At 34.5% G+C, this 19,330-nt stretch overlaps 1 protein-coding gene across 1 annotated transcript; it reads left to right on the top strand.

The window, feature by feature from the left end:
* The first annotated feature begins 2,677 nt into the window (after positions 1 to 2,677).
* On the top strand, positions 2,678 to 12,718 carry LOC120344282 (rab11 family-interacting protein 4B-like). Its single transcript, XM_078112485.1, has 7 exons — positions 2,678 to 2,885; positions 3,178 to 3,598; positions 4,271 to 4,444; positions 4,702 to 4,923; positions 5,183 to 5,314; positions 7,045 to 7,167; positions 7,965 to 12,718. The coding sequence occupies exons 1-7, from the start codon at positions 2,734 to 2,736 to the stop codon at positions 8,322 to 8,324; spliced, it is 1,584 nt and encodes a 527-aa protein (XP_077968611.1). The 5' UTR covers positions 2,678 to 2,733; the 3' UTR covers positions 8,325 to 12,718.
* The last annotated feature ends 6,612 nt before the right edge of the window (positions 12,719 to 19,330 follow it).

Here is a 19,330-nt window from a genome sequence, read left to right on the forward strand (position 1 = left end):
TAGGCCTACCAACTTCATAGAATTGTAGGTATTTGATTAGCAGCTGACGGATTATATGACTTGGTGATGGCTATTTAGTTATTGGTTAGGTTCTAGACTAGGCTATATAGAGCCCATGAACATGAATGCTAATTCCTGAAAATGACCGTACCGGTACATTCCCTACAGAACTGTAAGCACCTGGATTCACTCTTCCACTAATCTACATTAAATTGTAATAACTAGTACTAATTTAAATTTGCACTTACTTCCTGACTGTTGCACTACTTCAATGCATTACGGTACGGAATAGAACGATAACATGAATAGGCCTACTATAACGTTAAATATTGCAAACTCTGAAAATGGGGTGGACGATAGCCAAATATGGGATGAGTGGGAAAATTTGACAGAGGAAGAAATTGAAAGTTGTTTGGAATGTATAGGCCCAATTAATAGTGCTGAAAATTTCGACAAAAGTCCACCGAAAACTTTACATCATACTTTGACGACAGAAGAAGCTAGCCAGCTGTACTCCAAGGCTGCCCATTCATTGCTGCTGAGGTGTCATGTAAAAGTGCAATCTACTCCACCAGTTGTGGTTATTGATACAATAAAATCTATAGCTATTTCACATCACAAGCTAAAACTGGATGACTTTTACATAGAGTACTCTAAACAAGTAACCTCAGCTAGTCAATTGTTGGGACTACCTCAGGCAATTGCTGCTCAGTTACTCATCAAAGGGTCTTACTACTTACTGAATACAGCGCCAAACACCGCAAAGAGCGCAAAACAGCGCAAAAGAGCGCGAAACAGCGCAAAATAGCGCGAAACAGCGCAAAACGGAGGAAAACAGCGCGAAACAGAAGGAAACCAGCGCAAAACAGAGGGAAACAGCGCAAAACAGGAGACGCAGTCATTACCACCTCCTGCCACGAAAGAACCACGGCGCCTCTCGCCATGGTTTTATGGCGCTATTTCCGGTATATTTACAAGGTTATGTACCGGATTATTGGTCATCATGCGAAATTTTATCTATCTTTTTGGTGCTCCAGAAGTATGTGCACCAATATGTCGCACAACCTGATTCCGCTACACACACACACACATGCTATTTTCAGGTTGTGCGCCATCTTGGTGCACATACTTCTGGAGGTCCCTTTTTACCTAACCCTAACCCTAAAGCCAACCATATCCACATGGAAAATGTTCTAAATTATAGTACCCAAATGTGTCACCAGCAGGGGCAGACCTGCCATTACAGCATTACTGGCTACATACGTTGGTTTGTGTTTTTAATTTGCTGCCGTGGTAATCCAACTCAAAACAAGGTGCCCCGAACTCATTGCAAAAATTTTTTCTGCTTCACACTGTTTCCCTCTGTTTTGCGCTCTTTCGCGCTGTTTCCCCACTATTTTGCGCTGTTTCCCTCTGTTTTGCGCTGTTTCGCGCTCTTTTGCGCTGTTTCGCGCTCTTTGCGGTGTTTCGCGCTGTATTCAGTAAGTAGTAAGACCGCTCATCAAATTATACGATGAGGTGGCTAGTTTTAAGATGAAAACCCCACATACAAGTGATTATCAAACAACAGGGATAAATGCTCGGGAAGCAGGTAAGTCTTTCTAGTCTGATTTAATGCTGATTAAGGTATCAATGATCAAACCACAGCAAAACAATCCATAGATCCACTTGGTGTCCAAAAAGTACCTAACTTAGTTGGATCTCTGTTGTTGCTGGGTTGGGACAAGTTCTCAGTTTGGGCCGGATTGTTATTTAACGTCACATGATTCGCGGAATTAAGTTGAAAGGACATTAGTTTTGTCATTATGCCTATTACCGTTAGATATGGTACGGTACCGGTACCGGTAAATTGTACCGGTAGTAATTCTGTTACTTCAGTACTTGTCTGCACAGACTACAGAAAGAGTGTGAACGCGGGTACGGTACCGGTACCGTACAGGTAGAATAGGATTTACATATTTATTTCGTGGGAGAGAAAAGTCGATAAGACGGCTTAACCATATGGCGGACCACGGCCTCTTGTACCGTTACCGGTACGCTACTGCGGTACCGTAGGCTACCATTCCATGTCGAGTACGGTACCGGTATGGGATTAGTTACCGGTACCGGTACCGTAGTTATTTCTGTATTTGTTTTTGGAAGCATGGACTTGATATTGTATAGTGGAGGTAGCCGTAACCGACCAGTGGTTACGTGAACCACCCTACTGCGGCAAGGAGTCCAGCAATCCTTTCGCACATAACCATCCCTGACTCTGCATGGGATTCGAAGCTGCGAACCCGCGCAGAGTAATGAGAGATGCGGTGGCACGTTCGTAACCCGCACACCGCCGCGCCGTATGTAGGCTGTTAATCATTTGTGTGCGTAGAACTTATTTAAAATCATTTATTCATGTAAAGTTTCAATGGCAATTGTAAAATGAGATCATCCTGTCATCAGTAAATCAGACAACAAAACAATGCTCTTTGGCAACACTTATTTCTCAATGTTTTCAATCATCACGAAAATTGAGTCAAGAAGTTTTTCTTCTTCCCCAGTATTCTGGTATTTAATGCACAACTTGCACTAACATGGCTAACTTATATCCTTTAGCTTTATTCATGAATTGCCTCGACTGATTTAATTCTGTAATTTGTAGTTCCATTTATAAGTAATAATATTATAGTTGCTGACCTGTATTTATTGTATATTAACAGATTTGGCCAACAACATTTTTTTAAATTAGTGCCCTCCATGGCTGATGGTGGAGAATTACAAAAAGTTTTTGAACTGTGTGGCCCTGATGAAGAAGGATATATATTAACCGATTTTTTAGCAGATAAATTAGCGGAGCAATTGGATAACCAGGATTTGGATACAATCAAGGGTGTGTTAGATCCAAAAAGGTTTGAATCCTTATTAAATCATTATAGAAATAAGCATTGGTAAACTGTTTTGTTATTCAAAAACACCGTATTTAATCATTCTTTTGGATTTCCATAATTGGTATCAAGAATTGAGTTTCTCAAAAATATGCTTAAACTTATTAATATTAATAATATATTATTGTGATTGTTCATGTGTCTCAACTCTAAGTTGATTTTTTGCATTCTTACAAACTTGAAAGGCCATGACCATGAACACTATATCTTCATGTTCTTTACCATTTTGCTCAGTTGTTTTATTTTAAATATGCAGGAGAGGAAAAATATCTTTTGATCAATTTAAAACTGCGATAGCTGAGATTCAAGAATCTTCTGATCAAGTTACAAGTTTGCCTGAACCTTCTGCTGACTACAGAATAAATGGCAGCGGATTGACTGAAGATATAGAACATTGTTCACTAAACAAACTTATAGACAATGACGAGAAAATCAGGCACTGTAGTCCAGGTCCAGAAAGCTCGTTTCAGCCGAAAACGAGTACCCCATATTATAAAGACGACGAAGCATCCATTTCAGATCCTGAAAATACATACAACGAGTACGACGTTCCAGACTGTGACGACATGGCACATTCAGTCAATGGAGATGATTTCATGGAAAGCTTTGAAGCTGTAGGTGAATCACCTAATGGATTTAAAAGTCGAAGAAATCCAGAACATCTCAGTTTACCCCAGGTATTTGAGTCTAATATTTACTATGATGTGGCAAGACAGAATGTTCAGAGACCTTCGTGTAGATGGATATCAAAAATTCAAATAATTTTTTTCAAGTTGGCATATTATGAGTAGGTTGTGAAAATGTGTGTCTGAAATATATTTGTAATTCATATTTTATAAAGTGGAATTTGCTGCATTGGAAAAATTGAATTAATTAGAAGAAAATTTCTATGAAATTTCTGCATATATTCACTGCATTTATCTTATCAATATCTTGGCTTCGCACTCTTTCTTTAGGAATATTCTATTATTAACAGTATTTACACATAGCTTTGGCGAAGTATATATTTCTATTTTCAAAATAAGTTGATTATGTACTCATTTGTAGGTTATTTTGTATTATAGATTGTCATTTAACTGTTTGAGGCAATGAGGCCCATTACATTTTTTGAGTTTACTAAAAGTTGTGATATCATATTCATTTTTAGTTTCTTATGAATGTCAATTGTTGATAAAGATATAGATTTCAATAAAATAAACTTGCTTGGCATAATTTGATTAGATATCTTAACACCTTTTTTTATCTAGTCTTTTATTTTCATTTTTTACTTATTGTTCACACCAAACGACATGATTGAGGTAATACCAAAAAGAGCACTTATCACCTTATTTTTTATAAACACCTCAAAGGAATCCAACTTCAGGAGGCATGGCAGCATGAGAAGAAGTCACAGAAGAGCACATAGCCTGACTATGCGTGGTGCATCACCGGGACTTGTGTCAGATGATCCGAGTTTACTCGATGAAACATCATCTGTCACCTCAGATTTAGAAGATCTATCAGAAAAAGTCGACATACTACAAGTAAATTCTCTCTATGGCTGGCCTATATTGAGTTATATTTAATATGCTTCATCGAAGCAATGTTTATTAATTTCTGTTATTAAAATAGGAGGTACTCAATAAATTGTTTTCTTTTACAACATTTGCAACAAAAATTAATAATGAGTATTATATCATGACTTTTCTGAGCAATGCATGGAATGACAATTACAAAACAATTTAGTTAAAGAGTTAAATTCCTGTACATTTATATATTGTATTTTATGAACTTTTACTAGGACCATGTTGCAAAATTGACGGAAGAGAAAAAACTGCAGGCACAATATGAAGCTGTAAATAATGAAAAACAGCAGCTTATACTCAGAAATCATGAACTCGAAGAACGTTTGGTCAATTCTGAGGAAAAAGTGAATTATCTTAGAAAAGATTCCGAACTTAAGTTGGAAGATTTGAGAACGAAATTAACAAGGGAACACCAGCTGGTTTTGGAAGTTTTGCAGGTATATACCGGTATATCAAAATTGAATATTTCAATTATAAAATTACATACTTTTTTGGGACCTCCTGAAATATGCGCACCAAGATGTCGCACAACCTGAACCCTAACCTGGTACACAACCTGAGTTCAGGTTGTGCGCCATCTTGGTGTGCATACTTCAGGAGGTCCCTTTTTTGTGCATGATTCACTTGGTAGACTTGCTTCTTTCTTAGTTTGGATATTCAATTTTTACTGTTTCTAAATATAATTATACATTTCAGGGAAAATTAAATAGTTCTGAAAATGAATATAATCGCTTAACTTGCGAATTTGGTGAAGTAAAGGCTTTATTGAATCAAATGAAAGAAGAAAATATTTTGTTGCAAACTAAAGTGGAAGGACTTACTTCTCAGGTAGGACACTAAATGTTGTATATGGTTACTAATTATATAAATATATGTACTGGAAGTCTTCTAGACTATTATATTGATGTTATTCTGGGATTATTCCTCCTCAATCAGAATTATTGTTCTGGTTTTATGTAACCAAGCAGCCATAGTGGTTCGCTATTGGTCTATAATTTATCTTTTTCAGTTTGAATTTGTCTAGTGTGATCTGCAGGTAGGATTTTGTATATCTTAATAATTAATAGTCAGAAATATGGTGGGGTTATATCTATATAATCTTTTGTCAGGTGCATCAGAATATACTTTTTAGTCAATGGTTCACACAGCAAAACATTGACATAATGCTGATTTCCCCTTTTAAATATTGAAGCATTATTATAAATAAAAGCTGGATTAAAACATGATTTGTTGGTTCTCTTTGATTGACTAAATTGTCTCCTATTTATATATATATATTACCAATGTTGTGCTTACTTGTTTTTTTTTAGTTTTTTTAAACTGGTTATTGTGAAAATATAGTTGACGAGAAGAGATATGAATATTTATTAGCAGCTTAGCTTTTAAAAAATTGTCGATATTTCATATAGACTTACTATGTATGATAATTGTCAATCAATAATTAGCGTATTTGTTGCCATGTCTATGTCTAATGAACATTGCGTTTTTATTAGTAGCATTTTACGATTAAATTATATAACTTTCATAGATATACTTTAATAATAATAAAAGTTAATGTTGTTTCATTATTAGTTACAATGTTAGGGGACAGAAAATTTAGTTAATAAGGTGATAAACTTATCGACTGAAAATTCAGTGAAATAAATATAAAATATTATTACTGAAACTTACTAGATGTCTAAGGCTCGTGTCGTTCGATTTATATTATTTTCTACCTGTAAGTTTAATTGCAATGCGAATTTGGTAGTAGTAATATTGAATTTCTTTGAAACTGACATTTTTGCATTGATTAAATGACATTGTTCAGACATTACTGCATTGAATCCTCCATTTTTAAGTATTTTACTTTATTTCAAAGAATTCTGGTACTATTGCTCTGTATTAGCTGCTAGCACAATATTCACAATACAGTCAATAATTAACAATAATGCTAAAGTTCATGTCACGTTACACTGATAATAAACTTCATGTTAGCGAGGATAAAAAATCAGAATTCTAGTTTAATTAAAATATCATTCTGTTTATTGCTATTTCATCCAATATAGCGGTTTACTTCTGTTATACACAAGAATAGTCAAATTTAGGAAGTAAGAGGTATCCGGAAATCAGAAAGGATGATTTTTGTCTACTTACATAGATATCTTTTGTGTGAGTTATCTACTTTCATCACTTTGTTGATTTCTTCCACACACATTCAGTTTGATAGGTGTTATGCGCATATAACAAAGATTTTTAATGCAGGGATTATCTTAAATGCGATATGAGTAAACATGCATTTAGTTGAATTATATCGAAGCTGTGTGAACTATTTCGTGATTTCAATGTTCATCTTATTTCAAAGGCTTAAAAACATTACCAGTCATTTTTAATTTTTAAATTAATCTATTATCACAAAAAACATTCATACTACATGAAAATATGAATTTCTTAAAAATTTATGCAGTTTAATATTGCTTCCTCTAATAAGACCAGGTCGTTTTTAAATGCTCCTAATTTTCAGGTGTTCTTATTTACCTCACTTAACAAAATATTTCATTCCACTTGTTTATCATTTCTAGGTTATGCAAACAAACGAGGAATACAGGAGATTAAATAACCAGTTCAATGCAAACAGAGAACGAGCTGAGGAAGATAAAGCAGATTTACAAGACATGAATGAGAAATTGAGAATTGACTTGGAGGTTGGTGTGTTTATTTACTTGTTAGAGCTCAATCTGGTGATATACATCGTAATGGTTTTAAATGCTGCAAAATAAGGTAGTCTGTCCACTGTTACAGAAGAATTCGTAATGACTGACTTATTCTCTAATTGTGGTCGACATGGAATTATTACCTCCAGCAGAGATGTATAATGAGCTCTGTTTTTGATCATTTTCAGAATTTAAATATCTTCTAAATTGACTGTATTGATTATTATTAAAACCCCATAAAAACCTTGCATATTGCATAATCCTATATTTGTGAGGTCTTTGTTTGCTTCAAGTAAATACAGTGGAATAATATGTTCACTGTGGTGCTATCACAGCTTTTAAATGATTCCAAGAATATTGGCATATTAGTGACGTAATTCAACATATAAGTAAAACTAATTTTTGAATCTGTAATCTCCAACTTGTGTGTCTTTGTAAATATGACATAAGCCCGAATTCCTATAAATGTTCTACAGAATTTAATGCAATCATTCTCACTATGCTTGGGTTTGGGAATTTTTCTAAATAATGTGTGAACTGAAAACAACCGACTAATGACATTTGCTATCTTTCTTAAACATAAAGAACACTGTTACTTATTTTACAGATTTAATATTTTTGATCAAGTTTTAAACTAGTTACGAAATATTACACACAGACATATGAAATAGTTTTGTGGCCCTCTCTGGCAGTCTCTGCCCCCTGTGGCTCTTGAAAAACAATCCAAATTTCTGGAAAACATTAAAATTTTTAATCTCATAATTCAATAATATTACATTGATGTTTAGGAGACAATGGCAGATAAAAATGCCCTTGTCGAAAGATTAAATAGCATGGATTTATCTCAGTCTCCAAGTGCCGCTATGCTATCTGCTAAACTTTCAAACTTGGAGATGGAAAATGAGAGATTAAAAAATGCAAATGACGATTTGAATGTTCAACTTGCACGAAATATTGTCGATGCAAGGACATTGATGGGTAGTGCACCCGTAGATTCAATCGCAGATGAAATGGCCTCTGCCACGAGAGATGAGGTTGTTGAAGCCTTACAGAAAACAGAGCATGAGAATGCGCAGCTAAGGCAATATTTGGACAAAATTATCCTAAGCGTACTAGAAAAAGATCCAAGCATTTTAGAGATTAAATAAATTTTTATTTTAGTTCCTTAGTGTTTGTTTAATTTCTGATCTTTTGAATTCATCATGTTTTTGTATTTTTTAAATTTCTGTTTTGATTTCTTTTAAACATATAATTTATTGTCATTATAGAGTATTCAAACAATTTTATCAACTTTTCCTTAGCTATAGCTTCACAGAAATGCCAATCTCTTGGAGTAAATATAAAAACTATTTTTGGTTGTATGACTTTGAAAGACCCTAATTTTGCATGATTGTCACATTTGATAAGGTATTTATTTTTGTACTGCAGCAAAGAAATAAACATCAATTATTCATTTTGTATACCCACTGAGCAAAAGCAATATAAATTCAAAGCTATAATATATAATTTAAAGCCCAATAAATATGTGCTATTAGGGCACGCCCATGTACTTTTGTATCAAAGAATGGTTACATGATCATAAATTTTCAATAATGTCATTATGACATCACAACACTATTTGGTAAAACCCAAATTGTTTTCTCTACTTGCTTATGTCAGGACTTTTCTCTTGCGTAAGCATTGCATCTTTGCATTGTACGTCATGTTAATCCCAACAATAGCCTGGGGTGCTTTACACTCTTCACAAATTTTATGAACGAAAATGAAACTTTCTTCATACAATAGGACGCATTACGAGATTATAAACACCATTTTTTATTATGAATTACATTATACATCCCATTTTTTCTGTTTTCATAATTTTATTTTTTTTTAATTCTGTGTGTGTGCATTATGTGTTTTATACCTTTTAGAAGTAGTTGTATTGTGTCAATCCTTCCGCAAATTGGATTTTTTTAATGATTATATAATGACCGATTTAAACCTATTAATTAATTAAGGTAACCCCACCTTGTAATGTACAAATTCACAAACCACAATCCATTAGATATGGTATTGGCTGTGTGATGGAAATGGTACACTGACTTGACTTCTTATGAGTTATCAGATGAAATACACGTAATGCCATTTAATACCTATATATTCAGTTGTGAATTTGTTTCTAAAAATAAATCTTTTCTCTGTCTCGTTTTGACGCTATATCGCTCTCGAATTCATAATACAGCTTGTTTGTTTTGTCAATAATACAAAGCGTTTTTGTTAATCAGTATTCTAGTAACGCGTTTCTATTGTTTACTTTGCTATGCGGTACTAAACGAGTCTTATTTTCTCAATCGATTGTAAAAGTCATATGATTTTATATTTGTTGAAAGAATGAAATGAAATTTGGTGCTATGCTTCAATTTATCAATACATTTTTTTTTTACCAAGAACACTAAATTACTATGATTCATCAATATTGTATATGTCATTTCTAAGAAGCATTGTAACCATAATAATAGAATTGTACAATCAGTATTTGATGAAGTCATGGCAGATTTGAGTTACATCAACCTTTGATTTTTGTGATGCTATTGAAATCATCATGTTATGTTGAAACTATATATTATAGTCCATGAAACATAAATTTCTCTATAATGTTTTAGGAATAACAATACACCAACTATAGAGGTAGAGAATTCACGAAGTTATGTTAACATGGTGTGATACAAACTTTTCAGCATGATTAAAACTCACTTAGGAATTTTTTCAAGCTTTATGAATGGTACTTCACTTGTGCACTTCATTCTTACTGAAGTAGAGGCAGGATCCACGAGGTTATCGGCCATTAAATTTCATACTTGAGTGTGCCATGTTTTGTGTTTGTAGTAAAAGCTCACAACTGAAATTTCCTCAGAAGTGCTCTTTCAATTTTGCCCTGTACTTGTCATTGTCATAACAAAGTCAACCTACTTACAAAACTATCCTTATGCTGCCTGTTAATTCATCATAGGTTGAGATTAAGAAATGGTCCATATAGTGACCAAATAGAGGTATTGTCCACTTTGGGAAATTTGACATGAAAAAAAACATTTTTTGATTCATTTTGCCGAAGACAAATACTTTTTTAGAAATAGCTCTCTTTTTTGTAGAATGTAGGTAGTAGTATGTTTTAATATTTACTGGTAATGGCATATGACGTCAGTACTGATGCTGTCCAAGAGTTGCTAAATTATTAGCAGAAATCAATATGCTTGCCACCATTTTAACGCTTGCTAATAGTTCTCAAAATTCAGCATTTAAGCTTTATACTTTTCATATTGATATCAATCAATTGATATTGAGTTCGGACTGTTCATTGCAGTATTAATTCATAATTCTTCGTGTCAAGGCCACTCTAAATAAATAATTTAACATGGGATCAAGTTGTTTTCAAAGAGCTGAATAAATTATGTAGTAGAATCGTCTTTTAACTTTTTTATTTGAAAGAAACTGTCTTTTCTCATATACAGTTCTACATTCGCGCATTGTTGACTTTCCAATTCACCATGAAATATTGATGGGACCCAGTCACTGTTATAGGAGGCTACTTTAAAAACTGAACATTATAATATAGATTACACTCATATTATTGATGTGTTTCTAATGGTTATAAGTTTTGTCTTGTGTAGATGTAAATGTAGCCTTTCCTCAATTGTTTTATGTAATACTAATAATGATTCTTCGTTACCAACTGACCTCAACAAAGTAATGAAAAAAAAAATTCTTTAATTTCGATGATCATGTTTGTGTCGCAGTACTGCAATTGTTGAACTATGACCTTATAGGAATAACAATCTAATTAAGGACTGGTTTATCCCCATTGTTCCAGTGGATTTACAAAGATTTGCTCTTATATCTTACTCACAATGTCATAAATTTGGGTGTAGCGTGTAATTATCATTTACAGCTCATGTAACATATCATTTATTACCAGCCTTCTGTCAACAATAATACATGGATGTATAAATCACAGATCTCCTTCTTAAGAGGTTTTTATTCCCAGATAATCTCTTTATGAACTTGCATTTGCTTTTGCGATATTGCGTTTGATCATTGATCCATGAGGGTAGGAATCAATAAATATTAATTGTGAACTCATGCTTGGTACTATTATATTGATTAGTATATTGTGGATATTTATTGGTTCTGATATAATGCATTTGGACATTTTTACCTTGTGATTGGCTTCTCCCTAATTCTCACTTTTGTGCCAAAGTGTTATTGATTGTTAGAATACTATTTCGCTGAATCAAAATTAAATACCTAACATTTTGAAGCGAATAAGCTGAGACATTTTCAATCCTTGTATGCCAATTATAACTGGGATGCAGATAATAAATTCATATTTAATTATTAATCCGAAATACAGCACTAAATTATTTTTCCATGAATTTTTGTTTTGCCATATTCCATTCCAACTATAGTCATTGGTGAATACAATGATATGTTATTAATGTAACTGGCAATACTCTCAGCCTACATTTATTATCGAATTTGTATTGTTATATGTGCATGATATTTTCATTTTATCAACATTGAAAGAACTTTCAAAATTTTCAACTTATATCTTAAAAATGTAAGATATACAAGCTGGTTGAAAATTTATTGGTATACAATGCTGTTTAATAGTCTATTTTTCAACTGTGAGTTTTGTTCGTTGGTTTTTCATTTCATACGAATACATTAAAAATTTCCTTATCTTGGTCAGAATTAATTTTTGTAAACTTGATTAATGAATACGATACAAATATGTTCTGACTGGGATTGTTTTTATTGTACTCAACATTTTTCTACTTGATGCATGATGTAATATCAACAAGTTTCATATCAATATTTGCAATATCACTGTGATCGCTGACCACAATTGTTAACGACTTTGCTTGAACTATCACCTTGTTTGCAATTGTTCACTGTTCAAGTATGATTGATTTTGCCTGAAATTGTAATCTGTGCTTGGCCGTTTTCGTCTCCATATTTCCCAACTTTTGGATATGAAATTATTCTAATATCAAACTGCATTATACTCTATGATGGGATTGTTTGAAATTGTAAGTTTCAAAATCATTTTTATTTCAATCTATGAATAATCAGTGACATCAAATATTTTGAATGTTATTTCATTTATGACAAACTCATTAACCACCCATTACTCAAGTTTAAAGCGGACTGAGGGTATTTATAAAACCTGATCGCAATTCTCTGAAAACAAACAATCTGATCAATATTCTTGAACATATCTTGAGTTTAATTATAATTTGTATCTTGGCGACTGTTATTTAAAAATATCATATTTTACAGCTTAGAAAATAATTGTTACATTGATTTTCAATACTTTATGTAAGATCATGTGCAAACCTTTATCACACCAAAGTTCTCTGCACAACTGTTAAAACAATTTTTTGCAGGCAGTGGACAAGTTGTGTATTTCCTTAACGTTTGCTAAACCAATAGAGATAGAGTAGCTACCAATTAGCATTGTGTGGTGTGATTTTGAAAATAAAAAGCAGTTATTTTTGTGTAATCGTATTTTTTGCAGATGAGTAATGGAGAGTCTACTAGCGGGTTTTAGCATAGACTGATAGGGCAAATGCAGTTGGTTTTGTGCATTCAAAACCCAATCCACCTCACATTTTTTGGTTTCGCTATGAAACATCAGGTTGTAACGTAAACGTTGTGAAGGATATGAACCAATGATAAACGTAGGTGCAAGCAGAGGAAATTATTTTCATAGCATTCACTATGTGTAAAAATTTACCGCCGTAATTAGATAGCAATGATGCTACAGATACCGAAGAAATTGTTTGTCTTCAAATAATATTTGTAGATTGCTGAGCTACCTGCAGATCATGCAACAGAGTGTCTCTAAAAACCATTTTACATGCTCAGTGCCAGTGGTCGGCAACCACCGGGCCGCGGAAAGGTTACTACCGGTCCGCAGAGAGGTGACCAATTCCCATGTCATTATGTCGCATTGACGCTGGGTCAATTGTTTCCCCAACGCCCGTATGAGAAAGTCGCAATAAGATCTATCGAACAAAATGATTCTAGCTAGGGACGTGACTAGTGACTACTCCACTACTTGTTCATAGCTAACCGGTCATGACTAGTCAGTGCTAATTCTATACTTCAGGAATTAGGATATTCATAAAGGTAACACATTGGGTAAAAAATTAGTTATGGCAAAACAACCAATAATAAAATCCAGTGGCGGCGCGTGGTCATTTTGACAACCGGGGCAAGCTACTGCGGGACCAAGTCACCCCCATCTACGGGGACAAGATGAGCGCTCATCATTTTATGAGTATAAAAACCATTCTATCGGTAACAACCAATCGGCAAAAGCGACAATTTTTAACGATAAGAAAGTGTCTTTAAAACCGGTCCAAGTCAAGGGATTAATAAATATAGAAATAGTTTATTTTGAAACCTCTTTCAGAAGGAAAGGCAATATTTACCCAGATAAATACAATGACATATTAACAGAAACTTCGGGAAAGCAGACAAAACCTAAAATAAGGTTTAAAACGTTACTATGAAGAAAGGAAAGTTAATGCAAAGATAAGGACATGCGTCGCTCACTCATAGATATATATGCTGCTGAATGTTCGCTCTGCGTCGGCGGAAGAAATAGGCGTCGTCAAAATGATGTCCAGAAATTTTGCAGACGCCGCAAAGGTAGTTACTAGAGTGTTATCTATGAGGAACCCATAGAGCGCGCAAGTTGATGTGATGTTCAAAAAAGTTTGATTGGTGTATATACATCGCAATTCATTTTCCAATTTACCCGAAAATCGAAAGCAAATGGACTAAAGGTCTCTAACTGATTCAAATAGCGAAACAAGCGACAAAAACGAAGGCGAGGAAACTATCAACTCTTCAAGCAACCAACGAACGAGAAGGAATGCGTGAATATGTCAACACGTTGTTGTAAGAAACGTCGGCATTGTGTCGTCATAATTTCGGGGCTAGCCCCGATGATTTAGTAAAACAAACGAGACAAACGCGGCGAGTGGAAGATAAAAGAATACGATATACAATGAGCAACCGGGGCAAAATCGGCGTCGCCCAGTCGACGTTCGGCGAAGGCTTTGCGAGCGAAAAATGAACCATGTCGAGAGAATATGGCTAGTGTAGACAGTCTGTGCAACCGATATTGAGGTATTTTTCGAATATTTTTTATTATACCGAAAAAACAACCGGGGCATTGCCCCGGTTTGCCCTATTGACGCGCCGCCACTGATAAAATCAAATGTTCAATCAAACATCAATCAATACTCAGACTAGAGACAGAAGGTTTACAGGCATTGTGACCTTTCTTATTAATGTGAGGCCTGGTTTTCAATATTGATAACTACAAAAACGAAATATCGAAGTAGGCTGTATGAAACACGTTACATGTGTCGGTGTCGACCATATCTTCAATATTGGAACAGTTAATGGCCAGCCAATAAATACAGATCTCGCATTAAATAGCATGGCTTTCGTTTTTCAGTATATTGTCAAGATGTCAACATAAGTTTCCTAACGCGTAAAATTTATTGCATAAGCTTAGTTCGTTCGTATAAAAGGTGGTCCGCCAGAAGTTTCGTCAGGCTTTACTGGTCCGTCACCAAAAAAAGCCGACCACTGCTCAGAGCGGTGGTGACCAAAGCGTCATTTCTCGCTATAACAGACAAAATATTTAATATGAATTGGCTATGTTAGTGATGTTGGCTACATTTTTGTCGCACTTCGATCTGATAGTTTTCATATTTATCGTAAAGTCTGCGTAAATGAATTTGATGAATGTGTTTCCCCCCTTATCATAGGAAATTGCATCTGCTTTTGGTAAGTAATAGTAAAATGCTTAATTTTAATAGTGTGATTTACAGCGTTGACTTTGGTAATTATAATTACAAAATGGACTGGCTACTACGGGGCCAGTGAATTGATCCAAATATTCAAACATTCGCTTTGAATACTCAAAAATGAGCGCGACCTCCGTCTACATCTGGCGAGATCGAAACGCATGTGCTAGGCTAAAGAAAGTGATTTTATCAGTCAACTCCGATACGATTCCTCGAAAAAATGACGTTCCTCTTCAGAAGACTTATGACATGAGCGCGTCTAGCGAAGAAGAAAATTAATATCCACAATACAAAGTGCAACACGGTGCTGGAATTCACAACAAAATAAAATAGCTATATATTAGTAACCAGTATATATTAGTTTCCGCGTCGTGACTCGTGACTGCTTTTACAGCATGGTAAAAACATAAAGTACTGATACTGTTTAGGAATACTGATGAGCTTTATACGTCGATCGCGATTTTGTATAGACATTAATTATTTTTAAAGTCTAACCAGCTATTTATTATGACAACTTGTATTGTTCTGTATATTTATGCATACCAAACCAGCTATTTAACTTTCAATGTTCCAAATATTGTCTCAACTAATTGCACATACCAAACTAGATATTTATTATCGAAACTTATATTGTTGTCACAATTGAACTTCAATATTCCAAGTATAGTCTCAACAATTTGCTTTGTATGTACTTCTCTATATTTATGCATACCAAACCAGCAAATTATTATTGAAACTTATATTTTTGGTACAAATGAACTTTCAATGTTTCAAATATTGTCCTAACTATTTATATGTAGCCTACCTTTTGCATCTATGCGTACCAAACCAGCTATTTAACTTTCAATGTTCTAAATATTGTCTCAGCTAATTGCCTTTGTATTTACTTCTTTACATTTATGCATTCCAAACCTGCTATTTATTATGACTACTTATATCGTTCTAATATTTATTGCATGCCTAACCAGCTAGTCTGTACTACTTTATACCTATATACTTATACATATGTATGCATTCCAAATTAGCTCTTATTAAAACTTGTGTTGTTGTTATTAGAATTGAATCTGCAATGTTCTAAATATTGTTTTGATAATTTACTTTTTTAATTGATGCTCAATCAGTATAGCTTAATTGCATTCAGTGGTTAAAGACTATTCTATCAATTAATACCTATCTAAATTTTGTATTATGAAAATGATAGGAATACTCATTTTTCCTTGATCATTATAGAAAATACATGTGACTGTCTCCAACTCAATTAAGTGGCTATTCATTCCCAATAAATATGTATTTCAAACCTGTGCTTAGCTATTTCATGAGCTTGATAGTTTTTTTTTAATTTATTACTTACGATATATTAGTTTAATTTAGTTATATTGGGCAACTCAATGAGGAGTTGTTGTATCATGGTGTATTTAAAGCTCATTTGTAAGGGGACTATAAAATAGTCACCCAAGCTCCTAAATTTTCTTGGAGGAGATTATGACTTTATTTCCGCCTCACTTTTTCATACTTCAGTCTATGACTCTATGTTCTCAAATCTGTATATTTGTGATAATCGTTCAAGTGTCACAATTGTTCATATTGGATTGAATTTCTTATTTTTGTCTATACAACTCAATCATCATTCATAACAGTCCTTCTCATAATCACTTTTATAGTCACTTGGCTATGCAAATTATAGTCCAAATGTGGCATTGAGAGATGCCCATAAAATATATTTCCACCTTATAGTACATGGGAATTGGTCAATAGGATCAAATGTATTGTCCTGATAGGGCCAAATATTTCCTATTCATGGCTTGCCACTTCCTTATTTGTATTAGATGGAATATAAATGTTTTTATTAACACCCAAATCTATAAAATTTGGGCAATTACTACTCGAACTCCAAATAACTATTTGTCTTTTAAGAACAGACAAACCCCTTGGTCGAGTTTCCCTTTTTTTCCCAAAGATACAAAATTCTAGAATTTATAACCGCTTTATAATAATAAGTATTTTTACTGTGAACTTATTTCAATTGGTGCGAACATGGTGGGAGCTGACTCTGATGACCGCATGGTCGTATCGCTCCCTCCAGTTCATACTGGAGAAACGTTATTCCTATTACTTTATATTTATTTTATTATCATTGTATTTGTTTTTTCTGGTTGACAAATAATAAATCTCTCTCTATCTCTAATAGGCTCTAGAACAGTATTTCTTAACCTTGAACAAATACAACCAGGGGCGCAAACTTGCATTTTATTATTTTATATGATGAGAGCTAATTTTGCTCAGGGTTTTTTATATACAAAATATAACCGTCTCCAATTAATAGAGTTTGAATTTGTCACAGGTTTAGTAATTAGGTTTGTGTTTAAAAGGGACATGTATAATCAAACGTGACATGATCAACCTAATGGGTGCTCATTTGGTGATAACGACATAAACTGAAACAAGAGAAGAACTCATTGCGCAAAGTTATTCGAACAAATCCTTTGTTGACACATTTCACAAATAAATCTTAGATATCAATAAACTATACCGAAATGACCACTATTGTGGCACAATAGCTAAGGCCTCAAAAGATTTGCCGGCAGGAAGATAACTGAATATATATAGGCTGGGCAACTAGAAAAAGCAAAATAACCAAATATGAAATGAAATTCCAGCCTTCTATATAAGAAATGACATTTTGAAAGCGCTGATGAGAGTCAAGTCATCCATTGCCCATACTTGGAATAGCAGTCAAATGCGGGGATGAAAGCACTGCCTATTGTTGTGCAAAAATTAATTCACGATATTACTCAGCAAATGTCATGAGAACCAAGTTTAGTTATTCCTTTTGCAGTGAGCTACACTTTGGTCTCATTTGTCTATATTATCTACGTCATTATTACATTATTTTTCTTTGTGTTGTAGGCGAATCACTGATTTTATTGCCAAGCGACAATGGACTGCATCCGTTACGGTGGTCCGATTAGGTCTGGGAATAATTAGTGACTAAAATTATTTTGCATGTTCTTGTGTTTAGGATAAGATGTGTTTTTATTTTCTTAAAGCCATAATTTTGGGTATATATAATAAATAAACTGTCACAACAATTTAGAAAACTAAAATCCTAAGTATCGATGCATCCATCAATCCAGCGAGACATGACCTGACCAAGTGCGACAAAAGAATGGAAGCACCGGCGAAAAAAAAACATTCGAGAACTACATGTAACGTAGCGGGGTTTTTAGGCGATAGCGTTCGACGGTGATATACTGTGTAGAAAAGACCGTCTACTTCCTCGCTAAACGACAGCTTGATTGACTTTTGAATACTGGCAAATACTCGGCTATTCTGTTGCCCCAGTCCACAGGTTCACACGATAAACAGTCGAGAAATATTCACGGTGCACTTTTGTATTCAACGCTAGGATACGACCTGACCAAGTGCGACAAAAGAATGGAAGCACCAGCGAAAAAAAACATTCGAGAACTACATGTAACGTAGCGGGGTTTTTAGGCGATAGCGTTCGACGGTGATATACTGTGTAGAAAAGACCGTCTACTTCCTGGCTAAACGACAGCTTAATTGACTTTTGAATACTGGCAAATACTCGGCTATTCTGTTGCCCCAGTCCACAGGTTCACACGATAAACAGTCGAGAAATATTCACGGTGCACTTTTGTATTCAACGCTAGGATACGATACCCAGCCATCAAGGTCAGAGAACAGAAAAGACTAGTGTGCCCGATGCAACAGACACGACTTTAAAAAAAAAGAACAAGTAATCAAAAACACGTGGCAACACAACAAATGCGCAACACATAAGCGCCACACAGTGGAATGAACATACATTGGTGAATTAGAGATGAATGTTTATGGATATATTGAAGATGTGGGCACTTATAAATAGTAAACTATGAAAGTGCTTGTATAGCCACGGACCACGGCGTCTTGAAAAAGTTGTGAATGATCGTGATATGAACCGGCGTCGATAAGTAGGGATTTGTTCTAAAAGAATTGTTTCAATACAATTGTTTTTTTTGTAAATAGATTAAAGAAAAATGGATGTAAGCGCTTCTTATTTGCAATAAATCGTTCAAAACGCCACAAATATCGGTAGGGCTCGTGCACACCTTCTCAAGCTGTAGTTCAGTGGTTGGCGCAGTAAGACGCAACCAACGACAACGGACGCAACCGATAAGCCATTACGCGAACGACAGTGGCGTAGCATTCACCCCCGCGGTCGCGGATGGGGCACAGTGCAGCGGGGCCCCAAGCGGTTAGAATTTAGAAATTTAGGCCCCAAA

The sequence above is a fragment of the Styela clava genome, chromosome 5 (genome assembly GCF_964204865.1).
Source record: "Styela clava chromosome 5, kaStyClav1.hap1.2, whole genome shotgun sequence".
In the NCBI taxonomy this organism is placed as follows: Eukaryota; Metazoa; Chordata; class Ascidiacea; order Stolidobranchia; family Styelidae; genus Styela; species Styela clava.